Genomic DNA, 16,781 nt, shown 5'->3' on the forward strand with positions numbered 1-16,781 from the left:
GGTGGGGAGAGCGTTTTCTGCATCCTACTGTCACTGGATGTCTTGTTGGGTACCCTCTCTGTCCTTATTCCAAGCCTTTGAAAGTCCCTACCCTAGGAGTTGCACTCACTCTCTTTCTTGATGGCATTTTAACATTGCATAAAACCAGGGTGAGGAATTTGTGGCCCTCCAGATTTCGGTGCATTGCAACTGCCATCATCCCCATCCAGCATAGCCAATAGTGAGGGCTGATGGGAGTTGCACTCCACTGACATCTGGAGGGCCACATGTTCCCCATCCCTAGTTGAAAACTGTCTCATTAAACAAGATTGTGGGCTTAATTGAGTTTTCAGGTTGTGATTTCCCAAACTCTTTTCTGCTGCTGGTTTAATTTGAGCTTTGTAATTATGTTGATTTGTAAGCCACCATGGGCCTTGCTGTATGCAATGGAAAAGCAGAGTACAGATGATGATTTAAGCTCCTGGGGAATCCCTGGAGCCTCTGGAACACCATTGGAAAGCCACTGATCAAGTGTATATGTGGCTGGGGCTGTACAGGTGTTTGGCTGGACAACCCAGAGAGCAGCAGGGACAATAAACCTCATGCCTGACTCTTTTCCGTCAGACCGTTTACTGGTCCCTGACTAGATGAATATTTCTCCCCCGCCCTCCCTCTCTCACAGGATAAACCATTACCAGCAGAGGCTGCAGTCCTTGTATTTTAAAAAGAAGTTTGCTGAGAGAGTTGCTGAAGTTAAACCCAAAGTAGACGGTAAGATGATGATGGTGATTGAGTTAAAATTGCTAAAACATAAAAAGAAAATGCCAGACAACAAAGCCCCTGTACAACTAGAATGCTGAACTTCCTGACTGAAGAGAGATTTTCAATTTATTTTGAAGATTTTGAAGAAAACGATAGTGTGGCTAGGGTAGAGGGTGAGGTGCCCCCCCCCCCTGCACAATCTGGGGAGAGTGCACGGTATCCTGATCCTCAGCTCTCCCTCTTAACTATTTTTGATGGACATGCAGAAGGCCTCTGTGTCAAAGGATAATGGCACAATCCTATGCATGCTTAGACTGAAAAAAAGTCCTGCAACACCCAGCATGCCCCAGCCAGGCTGGCTGGGGCATGCTGAAAGTTGTAGGACGTTTTTCGGCCTAAGCATGCATAGGATTGTGCCCTTCACTGCTTTTCCAGTGGTAGCACCTAGCATGAGGTCCACTATGAACCGTTCTATGGAGCTGTGGTGTAAGAATTTGGCATATTATGTTGCTGGAAAAACCCATATGCCAAATCTGTTTGTCATGCAGACTAGTCAAGCCAGATCCTTTAAAAAAAACAGTACGGTAATCCTTTATTGATTGCATTTGTTAATCACATAGGAAGCCGCGTATGCAGCTTCCTGTGTGCCACGCAGCCTCCTCCCCTCCTGCTCTGACGTGGCCCCACTAGACAGCAAAAATCAGCCACGTAACCACAAAAGCAGGATGGGTGAAGTGCAGAGGAGAGGATCCCCTCTGTATTCCCCCCACCCTGCATGAGGTAGTCTTCAGAGACAGCCGACTACCCCTATAGGATCACACCCTTAATATCTAAACAGACGAAAGAGAGAGAGAGAGAGAGAGAGAGAGAGAGAGAGAGATTTTAAGCCTGTTTCGTAGTCAGGTTGCATTTTCTGACCAGGTCTCCTTGCCCTTTGTAGCAATCCGCACTGCTTCCACAGAAGTATTCCAGAGCAAAAGCCTGAAGCAGCTGCTGGAGGTGGTCTTGGCCTTTGGCAACTACATGAACAAGGGCCAGCGGGGAAATGCTTATGGGTTTAAAATTTCCAGCCTGAACAAGATCGCAGATACCAAATCCAGCATGGACAAGTAAGCAGCTTCTGCCTTAGAGTGTGTGTTTGTGGCAGTGGAGGCTGGTGGCTCCGATGTCAGTGGGGCGGTGAATCTGCTGTGGGTTTCAGTCTGACTGGTTCTGACTGAAACCCAGAGCAGAGTCACCACCCCACTGGCATCGGAGCCACCAGCCTTCACTGGGTGGCAGCGGTGACAGTGGTGGTGGTGATGGGGAGTCAGGTTCATTTCTGGGAGAATGAAAGGCAAGAGAAATCTTCTTTCACTCTTTGTGGGTATGCAGTTCGTGAAATGCATCTGAGAAACAGCCTGGCCTGATGCATGAATCAAGGTTTATTACTGAAGTCCTGCATGTCAGTACACGTAACAGATAGTTGCTGTCAGGGATGTATTAAACTTTGCCTATTTCCACCTTGCTGAGAAGAGATGGGGTGTGTTTGGGACATTAATCAGCAAAGGCAGCTCCTTAACCAAATGGTTGGCTTGCAGATTCTCCTACTGGCATAACTGTGTGTCCTTCCTCATTCAAGGTGGTGATCAGCCTGCTGTTTGTTTGTTTATTAAATTTATTAGCCGCCCATCTGGCTGCTCTAGGTGGTGTACAATACTAATAACACGAAATACAACAAATTTACATAATCAACTGAACGAAACAACGTAACAAAACAGCACTACTCTAAAAAACCCTAACCCACCCCAAATGCCCGCCTGAACAGCTAAGTTTTTAAAGCTCGGCAGAAGCTCACCAGACAAGAATGTTCCATGTGGTGCCAGCCTGCCTATCTTGCTGTTGACACAGTACAAGAACATTTCTCAAAATACCAGACTGTTGCACATCTTTGCCTATTCTGTGCAGGTGGCCTACCTGTGCAACAACTCCCTTTTCATGGGTTCGCCATAAGTCTTCAGAGACTTGTTGCTTTGTTTGGAACACTTATCCTTTCACAGCAATATGCAGTTTTCACTCCTGAATATGAAGATCTCAAAAAAATGTTGTTGCATCCAAACTTACTGTGTCTCCGCTTGTCTTTATCGTAGGAACATTACCTTGTTGCACTATCTCATCACCATCGTAGAAAAGAAATACCCCAAAGTTCTCAATCTGCACGAAGAGCTGAGAGATGTCCATGCGGCTGCCAAAGTAAAGTAAGTGTTTATGTTTGGGCAAGTGGTGTTACTGTTATTTCTATTTCTTTATTTGTATTTATGAGCCACTCTGTAACAAACATGTTCTTAGAGACAGTAGATAAGCAACTAAAATGGCCAGCATTGCTTCTGGAAAGTTCTGGGTGCTTACCCCACCATCCAGCACACCTAACTCTATACTGGATTCTGTCCCTTGTCTTTAAGTTAGCGTCTTCTCTCTTAGAGTGATTCCAGAGAAGGCTTTTATCTTACAGTCACCTTGCCTCATTCAGGGAATGTTATGGGGGATCCATCAAGCACCTCTCTTCTGTTTGTGACTCTCCCATGTTTTGCCGCCACTTCCTCAAAAAATCGGCTAAGGAGGAAAAGCTTCACAGAGCTTTTTGACTAGTAGCTTCCATCTTACCGAATGCAAATTAGAAAGTTTGCATCTTATATAATGCGAATTAATATGGCCACTTTGAACCTTAACGCCTTTCGCCATCAACACATGCCAGTTGTAATTTCCTGCATGCAAGGCACAAATCTAGAAGCAGGAGGCAATGCTGAATATTACTGTTTTTTTTCAACAAGAGAAGCACAGATGGCTTCAGAGCTGCATTCTGGAAATTTGCTAGGAGCAGCTTGCAAAAATGATGTGCTTCCTTTATTTCCGGCAGCATGACTGAGCTGGAGAAGGAAATTGGCACCTTGAGGAGCGGGCTGAGGGCTGTGGAAACAGTAAGTATTGTTTACTCACTTAATAGTCCCCTGCTGCGATTTCAAGGAGGGTTTTTTTAGCATCCGCCCTTGGGGAGGAAGGAGGGAAAGCTGTCTGAATTTGCTTTTATCTCTCTTCCTAGAGGCCAGTTTCTTTCTCCTTCCTGACCTGCATCTCATTATTTCTTATTAAGTTTTATAGAACTCTTAATGACCTGAGTAGTTTTGCTTTGTCTCTTTCATCATGTGCATAAAAAAAACAACAACTGGGGGACAGAAATGAATGATGCAGACGTAATACTTAAGCTTTTGGAGGCTCGAGTGGTGAACCTCTGGTCCTGGAAGTGTTGGATTCCCAGAGGGAGGAATAGTACTAAAAGCAGGTCACGAGAAATAAGCAGCAGCACAACAGAATGTCTGAGTGCTTTGGGCTCCAAGGAAATAGCTTCTTTCTGAGGGACTAGGCTCAAGGCCAGCTGTAGAGGTCATGCTAGGCACATGAAGGAGACAACAGCTTTGGGCGTCCTTGGGATGGGGTTGAAAAAAGGACTCGATTGTTTGGGGAATGACTGAGCGAAGTCCTGAGGTTCCTGGCTTCTTGACTGAGTTGATTAATCATTACAAAAGGCAGACTTCCATGGGACAAGCAGGTAGAGGTTCCTGGAGCAAAAGAGACCACGAGGGATTCTCAGGTGGTGTTTTAACCTACAGGTTTACCTTCAGGTGAGGACACTTCAGGATTTGAACATATTTCCTGCCAAGGCTTTTAGATTGGCCAATTTGTAGGTAACTGCATGAGTTGCTTGACTAGGGTGGTGACTTAGAGGTCAGGAAGGCATGTGCGTTTATCTGGAGTTCCCATTGTTTATCTACTGACATGATGGCAACTCCTATTGATTAACACTGGATGACTCATAGGTCATGAACTTTAATTACAATAAAGGCAGGTAGCTAGCGTTCTACCATTAGGATCCTTTTGCTCCTAGCTGCCATGAGTCCCTTGCCCATTCAGCCTTTCTTTTCCAGAACAAAGGAAGTAATGGGGTCAAACTATACATTGCGGTAATTACATAGCATGTAGCTGAGCCCTCTTTCATTTTACTCTAGAGTAGGTGCATGGGATCCAGATTTGGACTGGGACCACCGTATACCACGGGGAGAGGATTAAGCTCCCCCCCCAGCTCTTTACTCCCCAAAATCACACACACACACACACACACACACACTGGTTAAAAGATGAAGAAAAGCCTCCATTGTTGCCAGTGGAGTGGGTGGTGAACAGACCTCGGACTTGAGCCCTTCAGGGCTTTGTTGGTCCTGACCACCAGCTGGGATTATGCCTGCATGCATCAGTGACATTAAACATCAGTGACTAAAGTGAATGTGTTTCCTCCAAAGGAGCTGGAATACCAGAAATCTCAGCCCTCTCATGCAGGAGACAAGTTTGTTTCCGTCGTCAGCCAGTTCATCACTTTGGCCAGCTTCAGCTTCTCAGATGTGGAAGATCTTCTGGGAGAAGCCAAAGAACTGGTAAGTGGCTGAAGAGGCCTCTGCAGCTCCAGGTCTTTCTGCTTTTACATGGCATCTGTGGTTTTGGTCATGATGAGTTTTATTCCCATTTAACAGTGGCTAACTGAGGCTGAGAGAATAGCCTGAGGCTGCTCGTTGAGTTTATAGCTGCGCCAGGCCCTTGAACCAAGAGCATGCCCCCCCCCCCCTTATGCTCAGTTTGCTATATGCCAACTTCCTTCTGTTAAGTTCTTGGTCTGGCCAGCTACTGCATGGCCACTGTTTGTCCGAAGGGCTGGCTGCTCAGGGCGGCATCTGGCACCCTAGCTCCGTTGCTGCTGCTACTGAGCATGAAAATGGACGATAAGTATAGGACCGTGGCAGCAGGTTCCTCTGTACTTTGCCCGTCAGAATGGAGCATCAGAAGAGGAATGAACTAAGGAATGTGGTTAATAGAGAGAGATGAGCAGTTGTGGGCTGGTGTCCAGGGCAGCCCAGGTCCATCTTCCAGCCTCCTTCTGGGCCTCAGCTTCTCAACCTGTAAAATGGCAATAACCACTCACTATATTTTATACAGCTGAAGTCCGGCCTGAATTTTGTGGGTGGCTGCAGTAAGAATTGCCTTGCTGAATCAAACAAACGTCCGTTTAGCTCAGCGTTCCATTTCTGACATGGTACGCATCTTGGAGATCGTAAGCAGGGCAATGAAAGTGGTGGCCATTCTCTGTTTCAGGGGTGCAAAGCATGTGGCTCACCAGGCAGTTTCTGGCAGCCCACCTGCCCTGCCCCTGCCTCTACCAGCGCTGAAAAAATCACAGCAGCGCTGCCTGGGGTTTCCCTTGCTAGCACTAGCAAGGAACTCCCTTCCCTTATCTCTGATCACTCAGCAGAGATCAGAGATAAGGAAGGGGTTTCCTTGCTAGTACTAGCAAGAGAAACGTGTGTGTGTGGGTGTGTGTGTGGGTATGTGTGAGTGTGTACATACACGCACATGTGTGTCTGCACATTCATGCATATGTGTGACCCCTGGTACTGTGTGATGTGGCCCTCAGGGCTCAACATTTTGTGCACCACCTATTGCAGCCTCCCCAACCTGGTGCCTCCTGATGAGTTGGACTGCAGCTCCCAGCATTCTCAGCCAGTGTGGCCAGTGGCTGAGGATGATGGGAATTGCAGTTCAACACATGTGGAGGGCACTAGGTTGGGGAAAACAGCCCTATTGCATTGTACCCAGCATCTGACATGGAGATTCCCGTCAGCTTTCATGACTTACAGCCATCGGTAGAGGTTTCCTCCATGTGTTTGTCTAGTTCTTTTAAAAAGCCATCTAATCTAGTGGCCATAATGGGCCACCAAACTGGGATAGCACACTGAAGCCAGCTTTCACTTTAACGTGTGTTCTGACACGTGATATAGTTACACACATGTCGTACCCAAGTGTAATGGTTGATTTTAGTCAGAACATCCCTTGCACACACAAAAATACTATGTACACTAGTGTAGCTTACACAGACGTCCTGCTTGGATGGATGCAGTTTCCTTCAAAAAAGGGTCAGGGGGAGAATTGCCTTTCAAAAGCTTCACCAACACATTTGGTTCCAATCTTGAAGCATGTGGCAACGATAAATAACATACAATAGCATAAGCCTTCAAAGAGAAGTTGAAAGTGCAAGTTTTCCCTCTCCCTGTCATGCATTTGAGTTTTATATCTTCTGGGCTGCAATATTGAGCTCTGTTTGGTTTTATTGCTCCTGAGTTAATAAAAAAGGAAGAAAAAGAGGAGCTAGATAATAAAGGGCATTAAGCAAAAACAGAGGTGTGATTTCCTCAGTGACTTCAAAATGGCGGCGGTGGTTCATGAAGAGGAGGAGGCACGTCAGACTTTCGAAGAAGGATGGGTTGGTGAGGACGGGGGGGCTCTGTTGAGTGAGGGTGGGAGTAGTTCAGAGCACAGCAAGGCTGCCTGTGGGATCAGAGACACTATGAATACCAGTGGTGGGCAAATAGCAGGAAAGGGCAATAGTCCTGCTTATGGGCTTCCTGGAGGCATCTGGTTGCCCACCAGCAATGCTGGACTAGACAGGCCTTTTCGTCCATTCCAAATCCCATCTGGGGTAGTTTGCCCATCGTTCATTCTAATCACTTACAGAGAAATGAATACATCACACTTTTATTCTGCCCTTTCTCCTGGGGGCTCAGACAGCATGCTCACTTCTCCATGCCCATTTTACCCTCACAACAGCTCTGCAAGAGACAGTTATTGGCCCAAGGTCACTCGCTGCTCTTTGTGGGGATTTCAGCGCAAGTCAAGCTTCCAACACTCCGTGGCACACCCCACTGACTCACTTTGGTTTTATTAGACCTGTGCCTAAGCGTCATACTAGATGAGATGCCATTCACGTGGCAGCTTTTACAAAGTTAATTGCAGGTGTTGAGAGTATCCAGATCTGGACTGGGACCCTGGCTTGGGAGTAGGGGCCAGGGGGGCTTTATCCCCCAGCAAGGGGGCAAAGGGATAAAGCTTCCTACCCCCCATACCAGGGTCCCAATCTAGATTGAGGGGGCAGCTATTTACTTTCTAAAAGCCATTAATGCATATGTTAACTGCATGAATGGTGTCGCACTGAGTTTGACCCTAAAAGTGCACTAGAAACTTGACAAAAAACAAGCAAATAGATCCCTGCCCAAATCCACTGACACTTGAAATAATATTTTAGAGATGGATGGCAGAGAGGAGGGGGTAGGAAGCAAGACTATGCAAAGGTGCATTTAGGGGCAATACATCAGAACCAACATGGTGCATTAATCAGTGTTGAGCTACCAACCATGTTTCATCTCCCCCCCACCCCCAGTACATCTCTAAAATATCGTTATGGGCTCAAAGAACTTCACAGATTTCTCTTGTAGTCTATTTCAACCATTTCTATTGACTTTCAAATGTCTTCCCTCTCTTGCTCCCATTTATTTATCTATTATTTCTCTCTCTCTCTCTTCCACCCTCCACCACCCACCCACCCTCACTCTCTTTGCTTTTCTGGTATCCTCTATAAACCCAAATTATATCTACATCTTTTCTTCTTTCTGGTTGTTATTAAACAAAATGTGTTCTTGTTATTTTGCAGCTTTAAAATTAAGAATTGCGGCTCGCCATTTCCTGTTTTGCACTACTTTTCCCAAAGTTCTTTTTTTGGGAGTGGGAGGGATGTTGAGACAAAGTGGATCACAAGCTGAACACATGTTGGTAGTGTGACTAGCCCCTTGATAACTCTGTGCACTTAGGGAATAATCTTTTTCTTTATGTCTTGGGATATACGTCACATTCTTACTTGTGTGTTACATTTATATTTTTATCCCACCCTTCCTCCAAGGAGCTCTGCTGGCTAGGAATGATAGGAATTGCACTCCAGCACATCTGGAGGGCACAGGTTGGGGAAGGCTGCTCTAGGTTCATAATAATAAGCAATGGCCTCCTGAGATTGCTCTGGCTCAGGACTTCCACCACTATCACAAAATCCTCTAACGGCATTACGCTCTGGGTCAGGGATGCGGAACCTGTGGCCTGAGGAGCTTCCACATTTGGCCCACAGAGCCTCCTTGGTTCCTCCAGGGGCAGGGCTTGGCCTCCAAGTTCCTCCCCCTGGAGGAATCCCGCTGTTATCTCCACTCTCCAATCGAAGATAACGGCAGGTATGCAGGTGCTGGGGGGCGTGGCCAGCACCAACAGAGTGGCTTCACATCCCCCCCCCCCGTTAGTTTTGATCTGAGAGCGGACATAACAGCAAGGCTGTGGGCACTGTCCCAGTGGCTTCACGTGGCGCCCAAAGCCAGGGACTCAGCCGGTGCTGAGAAGGGCGGCCAAGTCCCTTTCTCCATGCTGAGAGAGGCATAGAGGAAGGCAAAAGGGGGTGTGGCCATGCCCACTGACATCATCTGGCTGGTGGAGGGCCTGGTGGGGTCCACTTGGCCCCCACCCCAATCCAGTTCTGCAACCCTGATCTAGATAACTTGGGCATGTTTGATGAGGCATTATGGAATGATGTCCCCGGGATAATGGAGTGGGAGAAAGACCTTCAGTTTTGCAAATCTACAGTTTGTTGTTTTGCCTTACGCTGCGGTGGGGAAACTGTGGCCCCCCAGACATTGTTGGACTACATTAACTATCACCCCTGACCATTGGCCATGCTGGCTGGGGCTGATGGGAACTGCACTCGAGCAACTTCTGGAGGGCATCAGGTTCTGCACCTCTGGCCTTAGCCAAGGTGTGAAAGAGGGTTATGTGTGCAAGAACAACCTGCTCCATAACGAGATGCTTAATTAGACTGAAGCGGGCTTAATGGGACTTGGAGAGGGCTGTGTTGGGTCAGTGGAGTTTTGCAGTAGCCTTGACCATTTTCTTCCTCCAGTTCATGAAGGCAGTGAAGCATTTTGGAGAAGAGGCCGGCAAGACGCAGCCAGACGAATTCTTCGGGATCTTTGACCAGTTCCTCCAAGCTGTGAATGAAGCCAAACAGGAGAACGAAAACATGCGGAAGAGGAAGGAGGAAGAGGAGCGACGGGCACGCATGGAAGCACAGGTAGGGCAGAAGAGCCAAAGGCACTCCTGAACTTTCCAGCATGAACGTCGGGGGCGGGGGGGGGCGTGCGTGTGCGCCTGGTACTGTGCTGTGTGGTCAGGGCTGCCCATGTCTGGAAAGGAGCATAATTTGTACCACTTATGAACATGGGAAGCTGCCTCGTGCAGAGTCAGACCATTAGCACATCTACCTTCGGGTTGCCTTTTCTGACTTCTAGCATCTTTCCAAGGCTTCAGGAGGAAAAGGTCTCTGGCAGCGGAGATCCTTTAATGGGAGATGGCGAGGACTAGACCTGGGACGTTCTGTACGCCAAGCGGGTGCTCTGTCCCTGAGCCAGTGCTCCTCAAAGGGGGCCTTCATCCCATAACACAAGTCACCAGTGGTCTCAAACGAAGGGCTCTGCCTTGCCTCCAGTGCCACCACTGCTCAGCCACTGCACCCTTTCTGGTGCCAGGGTGCACTATATGAAGTCAGAGTGGAGCACTCTCCATTTCCCTCACCACTGACTGAACGACAGAGATTGGCCATGAATTCAGGGGTTTGGAGGAAGGGCTTCCTGATCAGGTGGAGACATTTCCAGGCAGAATTGAGCCTCAGCATCACTTTTTCTAGTTCTGTTGAGTCTTGAGAAAGACACACAAGTGTCGATATGCCTCATGCAGTTTGCAAAGCCAGTTTTCTATCTGCTATGACAGAGAGGGTGGCCAGGTGGGTGGGAGTTTTTAGTTACTGTGTTTTCTCAAAACATCCATTAGCTAACTAAGTCTCCCTCTCTCCCGCTCTCTCGCTCTCTCTCTCGTGCTCTCTCTCTCTCTCTCTCTCTCACACACACACACACACTTGTACACACGCTCTCTTGCACACTCACACTCACTTGTGCACATACACTCTCATACACACTCTTGCAAATGCACACTTGCAGACACACACACTTGCACACATACTTACAGTAGTTTGAATGATTGCTAATAGGCCAAACTAAGACCTTGTCAAGTATTAAGAGCCCCTGTTAAACCGTCATCTTCTCTTCCCCTCCAGCTCAAAGAGCAGCGCGAAAGGGAGCGCAAGGCTAGAAAAGCAAAAGAAAACAGCGAGGAAGGTGGGGAGTTCGATGACCTCGTCTCTGCTTTACGATCTGGCGAAGTCTTTGACAAAGACCTCTCCAAACTAAAGCGCAATCGCAAACGCATGACCAACCCGTTGGCGGACGGCAATCGCGAGAGGCCCGTCACAAAACTCAACTTCTGAACTTTTTAAAAACATGTCTTAGAAAAAACTGACCAGTGACCTTCTGGAAAAGCCCATTCGTTTTGCCTTCTACCTTGTCAAACAGTGGCACTCTCCCTCTCTTGTTTTGTGTGTGCGTGTGTGTGTGAGAGAGACAGAGACAGAGAATGGGAGCCTGTGTGCCTATGTGCTGTATATACAAATCTAGTTGTATGGATGGAGATCAGAGCGGTGTGTGCATTTGTGGAAGTATGCACAGACACGTTTGCCTAAATGTGCATTCCCTTTTCTATCAGTTATGGTGATGTTCCAAAAAGTTACTTCTCCACTGTCAAAGCACAAACACCAGAGAGAGAGATGGAGAGGGAGGGAGAGAGAGAGAGAAGAGGCAGAAACATCCGCGGTGGAAATGAGAGGTGCCGAATGATGCTCCTTACTTGTGCTCGTTGTGGGGTCCTTTATTTTGGTATAAAGGCAGTTGGAAAAACATACAGAGTAGGAGGAGGGACAAGTTGTGTGTGTTGTACAGGGGCATTTTGACTTGGGTGGACTCGCTTTGGGTGATCTGTCGCCATTGGGACAATAGGTGGCGAGAAGTCCATCAGAAACTGCTCTTGTTCAGTCTGAATTGCGTTGCTGGGAAAAGTCTAGCTATTATTTGTTTCTGTTATTACTCAAAACTTGAAACATCCCATGTGATTACTATGCTGGTCCAATTTTATCCCATAACCCCTTTGTTGGTGATTCCTCTTCTGCTTGTTTTGAAGGAGATACGTCTCTCTCCCAGCACCTTTGGTCTCCTGGAGGAGCTTCTCATTGCTGTAACAATACATATGTAGAATTCACTCATGTTCTTACCTGAGACCAATGGGGAATGTGGCGGGTGGGTGTCTTGGGTGGGGTGGGGGGGATGGGACAAAGAGCCTTTGTGTTAAGTTCAGTTTTGTTTCCCAGTCCCTGTCCAATGGGACAAACTGTATTCTCTGTAAATATAAGTCAGAATTGACTCTGTTTGGGCCAGTTCTATATTGTAACACTTGTCTGATGTGGGATGATTTCAGAAGAGCCTTGGGGCCTTGGGGACATGCATGCAAACATTGGACCCAGTCCAGAGTCCTTCCCATGCATGGTAGAAGCTGGCACGTGTGCACCCAAGTATTTGTAGTTGGGTTTTCAATACCGCTAGCCACCTCCTTCTTCTATCCCCATCAGACTGTCTTCCTCTTAAGCCTCCCTGTGTCCATAGTTCAGCAGCGAGTGCTGGCATGAGAACGGTCAGCATGGATCTTGGGAGGGCAGCCAGATTGTGAGGGTGTCTGCTGCTGTAGTTCGCTCCCTGCTGATCCAATGAACTGCAGGTCTCCAAAAAGCAGGGGTTGATGGCACTTGGAGTCACTTGGGTCTGAGTGCTTTTGTTTTGTACAACTTCTGCAGAACTCATTCTAGGGGCTGCCCTTTGTTTCAAAACAGGTTAATAGGGTGTGGTTTCTATAAAAGGCTTTGCAAGGTCCAGGAGAGGTATTTGGGACCTAATTTAAAGTGCAGAGTAGCAGGGAAGGCCAAGAGAATTCCTTCTTGAAAGTGTGTTGCTGTTCATGTTTTTCTTGCAAATTTGTAAGCAGAACTACCTGTCAAGATGTCAATCCAAAATCTACTAAACCCAGATTGCTCAGGGAGTAATTAATAATTTAAAAAATAGTAATACAGAAAAATTGGGAAAATGTTAAAAAAAATGCCAATTTTATAGCATGGCTTAATATTCTTAAATTATAGAGAATATAGAGGACTGTTACATTTTTGTTTTCCTTTTATTTATTGTGAGTTTTCTCTTCAGTGACTTTTATACCAACATCACTATATCGTAATCTGAAATTGAATGGGGATTTTTTTTTTCTTTCCTGTGGAGATTCGGAGTTTTGTCCCTCTTGCACTAGATAGTTGATGCTGTTTGAAACATGTTTTGTTTTGGTTTTTTGTCTTGTAAAGGATGTTAACTGGCAGAGAATTGGAATAGCATTTTTTCTTCTCTGCGTGTACAGTACAGCAAATGTGCGGTTTTATATAAAACGAGTTTGTACAAAATACAGTTCTTGTCCCAGGGATTCCCAGATCCTGGTGCAACGTGAAAGCTGTGAAGATCACACTACAGAGAGCTGTCAAAGAGCTGTGCGTGTGTGTGTGCTTTTTTCTTTTTTCGCAGTTTTGTTTTTCTTCATTCCAACTTCTTCAATGCACCACGTACGCAATGCCTCTTCAAGTAGCTTGTAAAGCAGTAAGAATGCAAATGCCGATACTTTGAACCTCTGCGGAGAGCAGCCGTGCAAATACGGCACTTCGCTTCAAAAGAAAGCAACCAAGTCGATTGCAACTGTTACTTAAACTAAAGTGCCTCTCTTTTATATATATATTTTTTATTTATAGCTGGAAGAAATTTGGTCAGATATAATTTAGGGCGTTGACGTTCAAAAAAGAGGTCAGGCTGATCAAAGGGTTGCATTAAAAGGATTTGAGATTAAAAGAAAACAAACCCTTGAATTTGAAAAGAGCAGAAATGGTGCTGTCACATGCAACGTTCAGTCTAGTCAAGAGACCTGGCCTGCAGCCCAAGAAGTTTAGGATGGCATCTAAAAACTTCAACAGCTTCCTGTGCCCAATCATGACCCACAGGATGAGTCCAGGAGAAAAGTGGGTACCTTCCGCCGCCTCCCCCCACCCCCCAGGACAACCCCCACATTCATTGCAAGAAGCCCGTCCTGTGGAATGTGGCATATGCACCCATGTGGCCCAGCCTCCTGCAGTTTCGCATTGTGGAGATTAAGACTGCTGATCCAGTTTTTCTGGTCTCCCGATAGCACCATCCACAAGTGCACTCAACACTGTAATACCGTTCGGACAATTGTGTGTTCTTCCCCATGCAAGTCACAACTGTTTACATGCATATACACACACATACACAACTTCCTGCAGTCGAATCTACGGGTTTGTGGTGGAAATATGAACTCTGACCCATACAATCCCCATTGGGGTTGATGTTCAGTTTGGTTCACCTTGATTGGATGAGTGTGCAGGAAAGAAGACCTTGGAGCACCTCCATCACACAACCAGTGTCCATTGGATAGGGAGGCAAGGTCATTTCAGATGTGGTTATATGAATGAGCATCCAAGAAGACAGTTGCATCATGAATGCCTCTTTAATCCAGTTGACGAAAAATGTCAACATGGATTAAATCTTAGGCGCTAAAAGAGGCCATGTGAATTGGCTGTAGGTTTTGAAAGCTCACAGCTGATCTATTAATGGCCATAGCTGATCTGTTCAGGATCAGTCAGAAGTTAACACATGGTTCCCACTTGGACTCGGAGCGGATCTGAGTTCAGCAGTCAAGTACATCACAGTGACACTTTGCAGGATCTTGGCTAAAAAGGCCTCTGGCATTTAGTCCATTAAGAATCATCAGCCTGAGTCAGCTTGATCTTGACTGAGTTGTGTTTGTGCTGTACGAAATGTTTAAAGTGTTCAAAGGTGAGTTTGTGTCCGTTTTGCAGGATGGATTGCCAGATCTCCCTGGATTTCCAGTTGTCCATGCTACATAGGATGCAAACTGGGGGAAGCAGTGAGGCATTGGTGGAAACCATTCCTTGTGCTTCCAGACCATACTTGCTTTGCAACAAGCCTTGTTTTTTGGGCTGCACTTGCCATTTCTTTGTGTTCCTTTTCCTAACTGAGGGGTCTATGTGCAGGTAAATTATTCCATGTGCCATTTGTTGCAAACTACGTTTAGACTGGTGCTGGTGGAAGTAGCCACTCTTATTTTCATTCCTATTTTATTTCCTCTTTGCATCTCTCCTGGGTGTGTAATTTTAAAGAAATTTTTATTCATGCCAAAAACAAAACAAAAAAGAGACAAAACAGTGATAGTTTGTAAACTGAAGTATACCAATGTAGCTTAGTGGTAGCAAACCGTTTATTGGTTTTTAGGTGCAAGGATGTTTTTTAGGTAGCAGAAAATGCTGTGTATGTTATGAGACTGTACATTTTTTTAAAAGACGGCAATATGCAATAAAGAGTGTACATAACACAGATGTCCAGAATGATTTCTAGAATAAGATTTTTTTTTTAAAAGCACTTGTCAATATATGGGGTATATAACACGGTGGGAAACACCCATTTTGAATTGAATGGCCTAATGGGTACATGTCTTCTGTATATAGGAACGCATGTGTCCTCTGCCAAAAACACAGCATCTGGACAGCCCTCTCAAGAGCATGCTCTGTTCTCTCCTAGAAAATGGTATACAAATCAAAAACATCCCCCCCACACACACACGCACACACAAAATTGAATGTGTTTAATGTACAAGACTCAACCGTGGGGGAGCTGGGGGTGGCGACGGCCGACAGGAAGCTCTGGCTGGTCCATGAAGTCATGAAGAGTCAGAAGCGACTGAACGGATAAACAACAAATAATGTACAAGATGGTGTGACATCACTATGGAAACACAAACTGCAAAAGCAATCTTTCAGTACCTCTTGATGCATTTTTTGGGTCTGGCACTGAGAAGCAATTGTTGTTGTTCAGTCGTTCAGTCGTGTCTGACTCCGTGACCCCATGGACCACAGCACGCCAGGCCTTCCTGTCCTCCGCTCCCTCCCGGAGTGTGCTCAGGTTCATATTCATTGCATCCGTGATGCTATCTAGCCATCTCATCCTCTGCCGTCCCCTTCTCCTTCTGCCTTCAGTCTTTCCCAGCATCAGGGTCTTTTCCAGGGAGTTTTCTCTTCGCATTAGGGGGCCAAAATATTTCAGCTTCAGTATCTGAGAGAAGCAATTGAGCAAGACTCAAATCTCCCAGTATACCCTGAATCCTCCCAGTGTGTGTATGTGCATTCACTTCTCCTTAGTTATTGTGCAATCATGTTTTTTGATACTTTATTTTTAATTTACTAATGATTGAGAATAGCTGAAAGACCACTGAGATGGATACGTAAGCAGGGGTTGGAAGAAACAAGTAACATCCCAGCCAGTGGAGGATGGTGACCCCAAAGTCAATGGAGTGATGAATCCACTCCAGCTTTCAGACAGAACCAGTCAACTCTAAAGGAGTTCTGACTGAAAGCCAGAGCACATTCACCGCCCCATGGACATCGGAGCCACCAGGCTCCACTGATCCCAACAGTCTGCTTTGCAATCCTTCTGAGCCCTTGTTTTCCTTACCCACCTGCCCAGAGAAATTACACTGGTGTGGTCAAATGGTGGCAACTCCACAAGGAGACACTTCCTAGGCAGAACAACATCCATGCATCATTCCGTTTTAGAGCATCTACCACACCATAAATATGTATCAATTGAGGCCCAATAAAAGCAGGTGCTCTAACTGCATATCATTTTGGAAGCTGTTCAAGCACATGGAGCCACAGCGAGTGAGCCGCACTGAATCTTGCAGGACTTGCTTCTGAGTAAAACAGAATGCACACAACCCAATTCTACCTAGCACCAAAGATCCAGTACTAAATAACTCCCCACGCACATGCACACACTTTAATTTTTTAAAATGTGTATCTTGATGTTTCTTTAGAAAGCTCAAAACGGCTTCGATGTGGCTCCCGATGGCCTCCTTTTCAGGTACCGATCAGGAGGTCTACATGTGAAAAAGAGTGCAGACGACAGTTCAGCAATAAGGATGTCTATTTGGTTGTCTGCTGCTGAAATGTATAGGTAGTTGATCCCTTTTGCCTTGGCTGTTCCTTACCTTCTGAGAAAATTCCAAAGAATCAGTAGCACCAGGGAGAAAGCACG

General features: G+C 46.2%; 1 protein-coding gene across 3 annotated transcripts in view; it reads left to right on the forward strand.

Annotated features, from left to right (window-relative positions):
* The window catches only part of DAAM1 (dishevelled associated activator of morphogenesis 1), a 244,376-nt gene extending 229,312 nt beyond the window's left edge, over positions 1-15,064 (forward strand). For all 3 annotated transcript variants that reach the window (XM_084835994.1, XM_084836010.1, XM_084836003.1), the window contains 7 exons: positions 662-750; positions 1,682-1,850; positions 2,871-2,978; positions 3,638-3,698; positions 5,076-5,207; positions 9,590-9,760; positions 10,799-15,064. In XM_084835994.1, the coding sequence (XP_084692120.1) occupies positions 662-750; positions 1,682-1,850; positions 2,871-2,978; positions 3,638-3,698; positions 5,076-5,207; positions 9,590-9,760; positions 10,799-11,008 (940 nt within the window). In that variant the 3' untranslated portion in view covers positions 11,009-15,064. The remainder of the gene's footprint in view (positions 1-661; positions 751-1,681; positions 1,851-2,870; positions 2,979-3,637; positions 3,699-5,075; positions 5,208-9,589; positions 9,761-10,798) is intronic.
* Positions 15,065-16,781: the final 1,717 nt, after the last annotated feature.

This window comes from Heloderma suspectum, chromosome 1 (genome assembly GCF_057233095.1).
Source record: "Heloderma suspectum isolate Gila_16-S chromosome 1, 16-S_ref, whole genome shotgun sequence".
NCBI lineage: Eukaryota > Metazoa > Chordata > Lepidosauria > Squamata > Helodermatidae > Heloderma > Heloderma suspectum.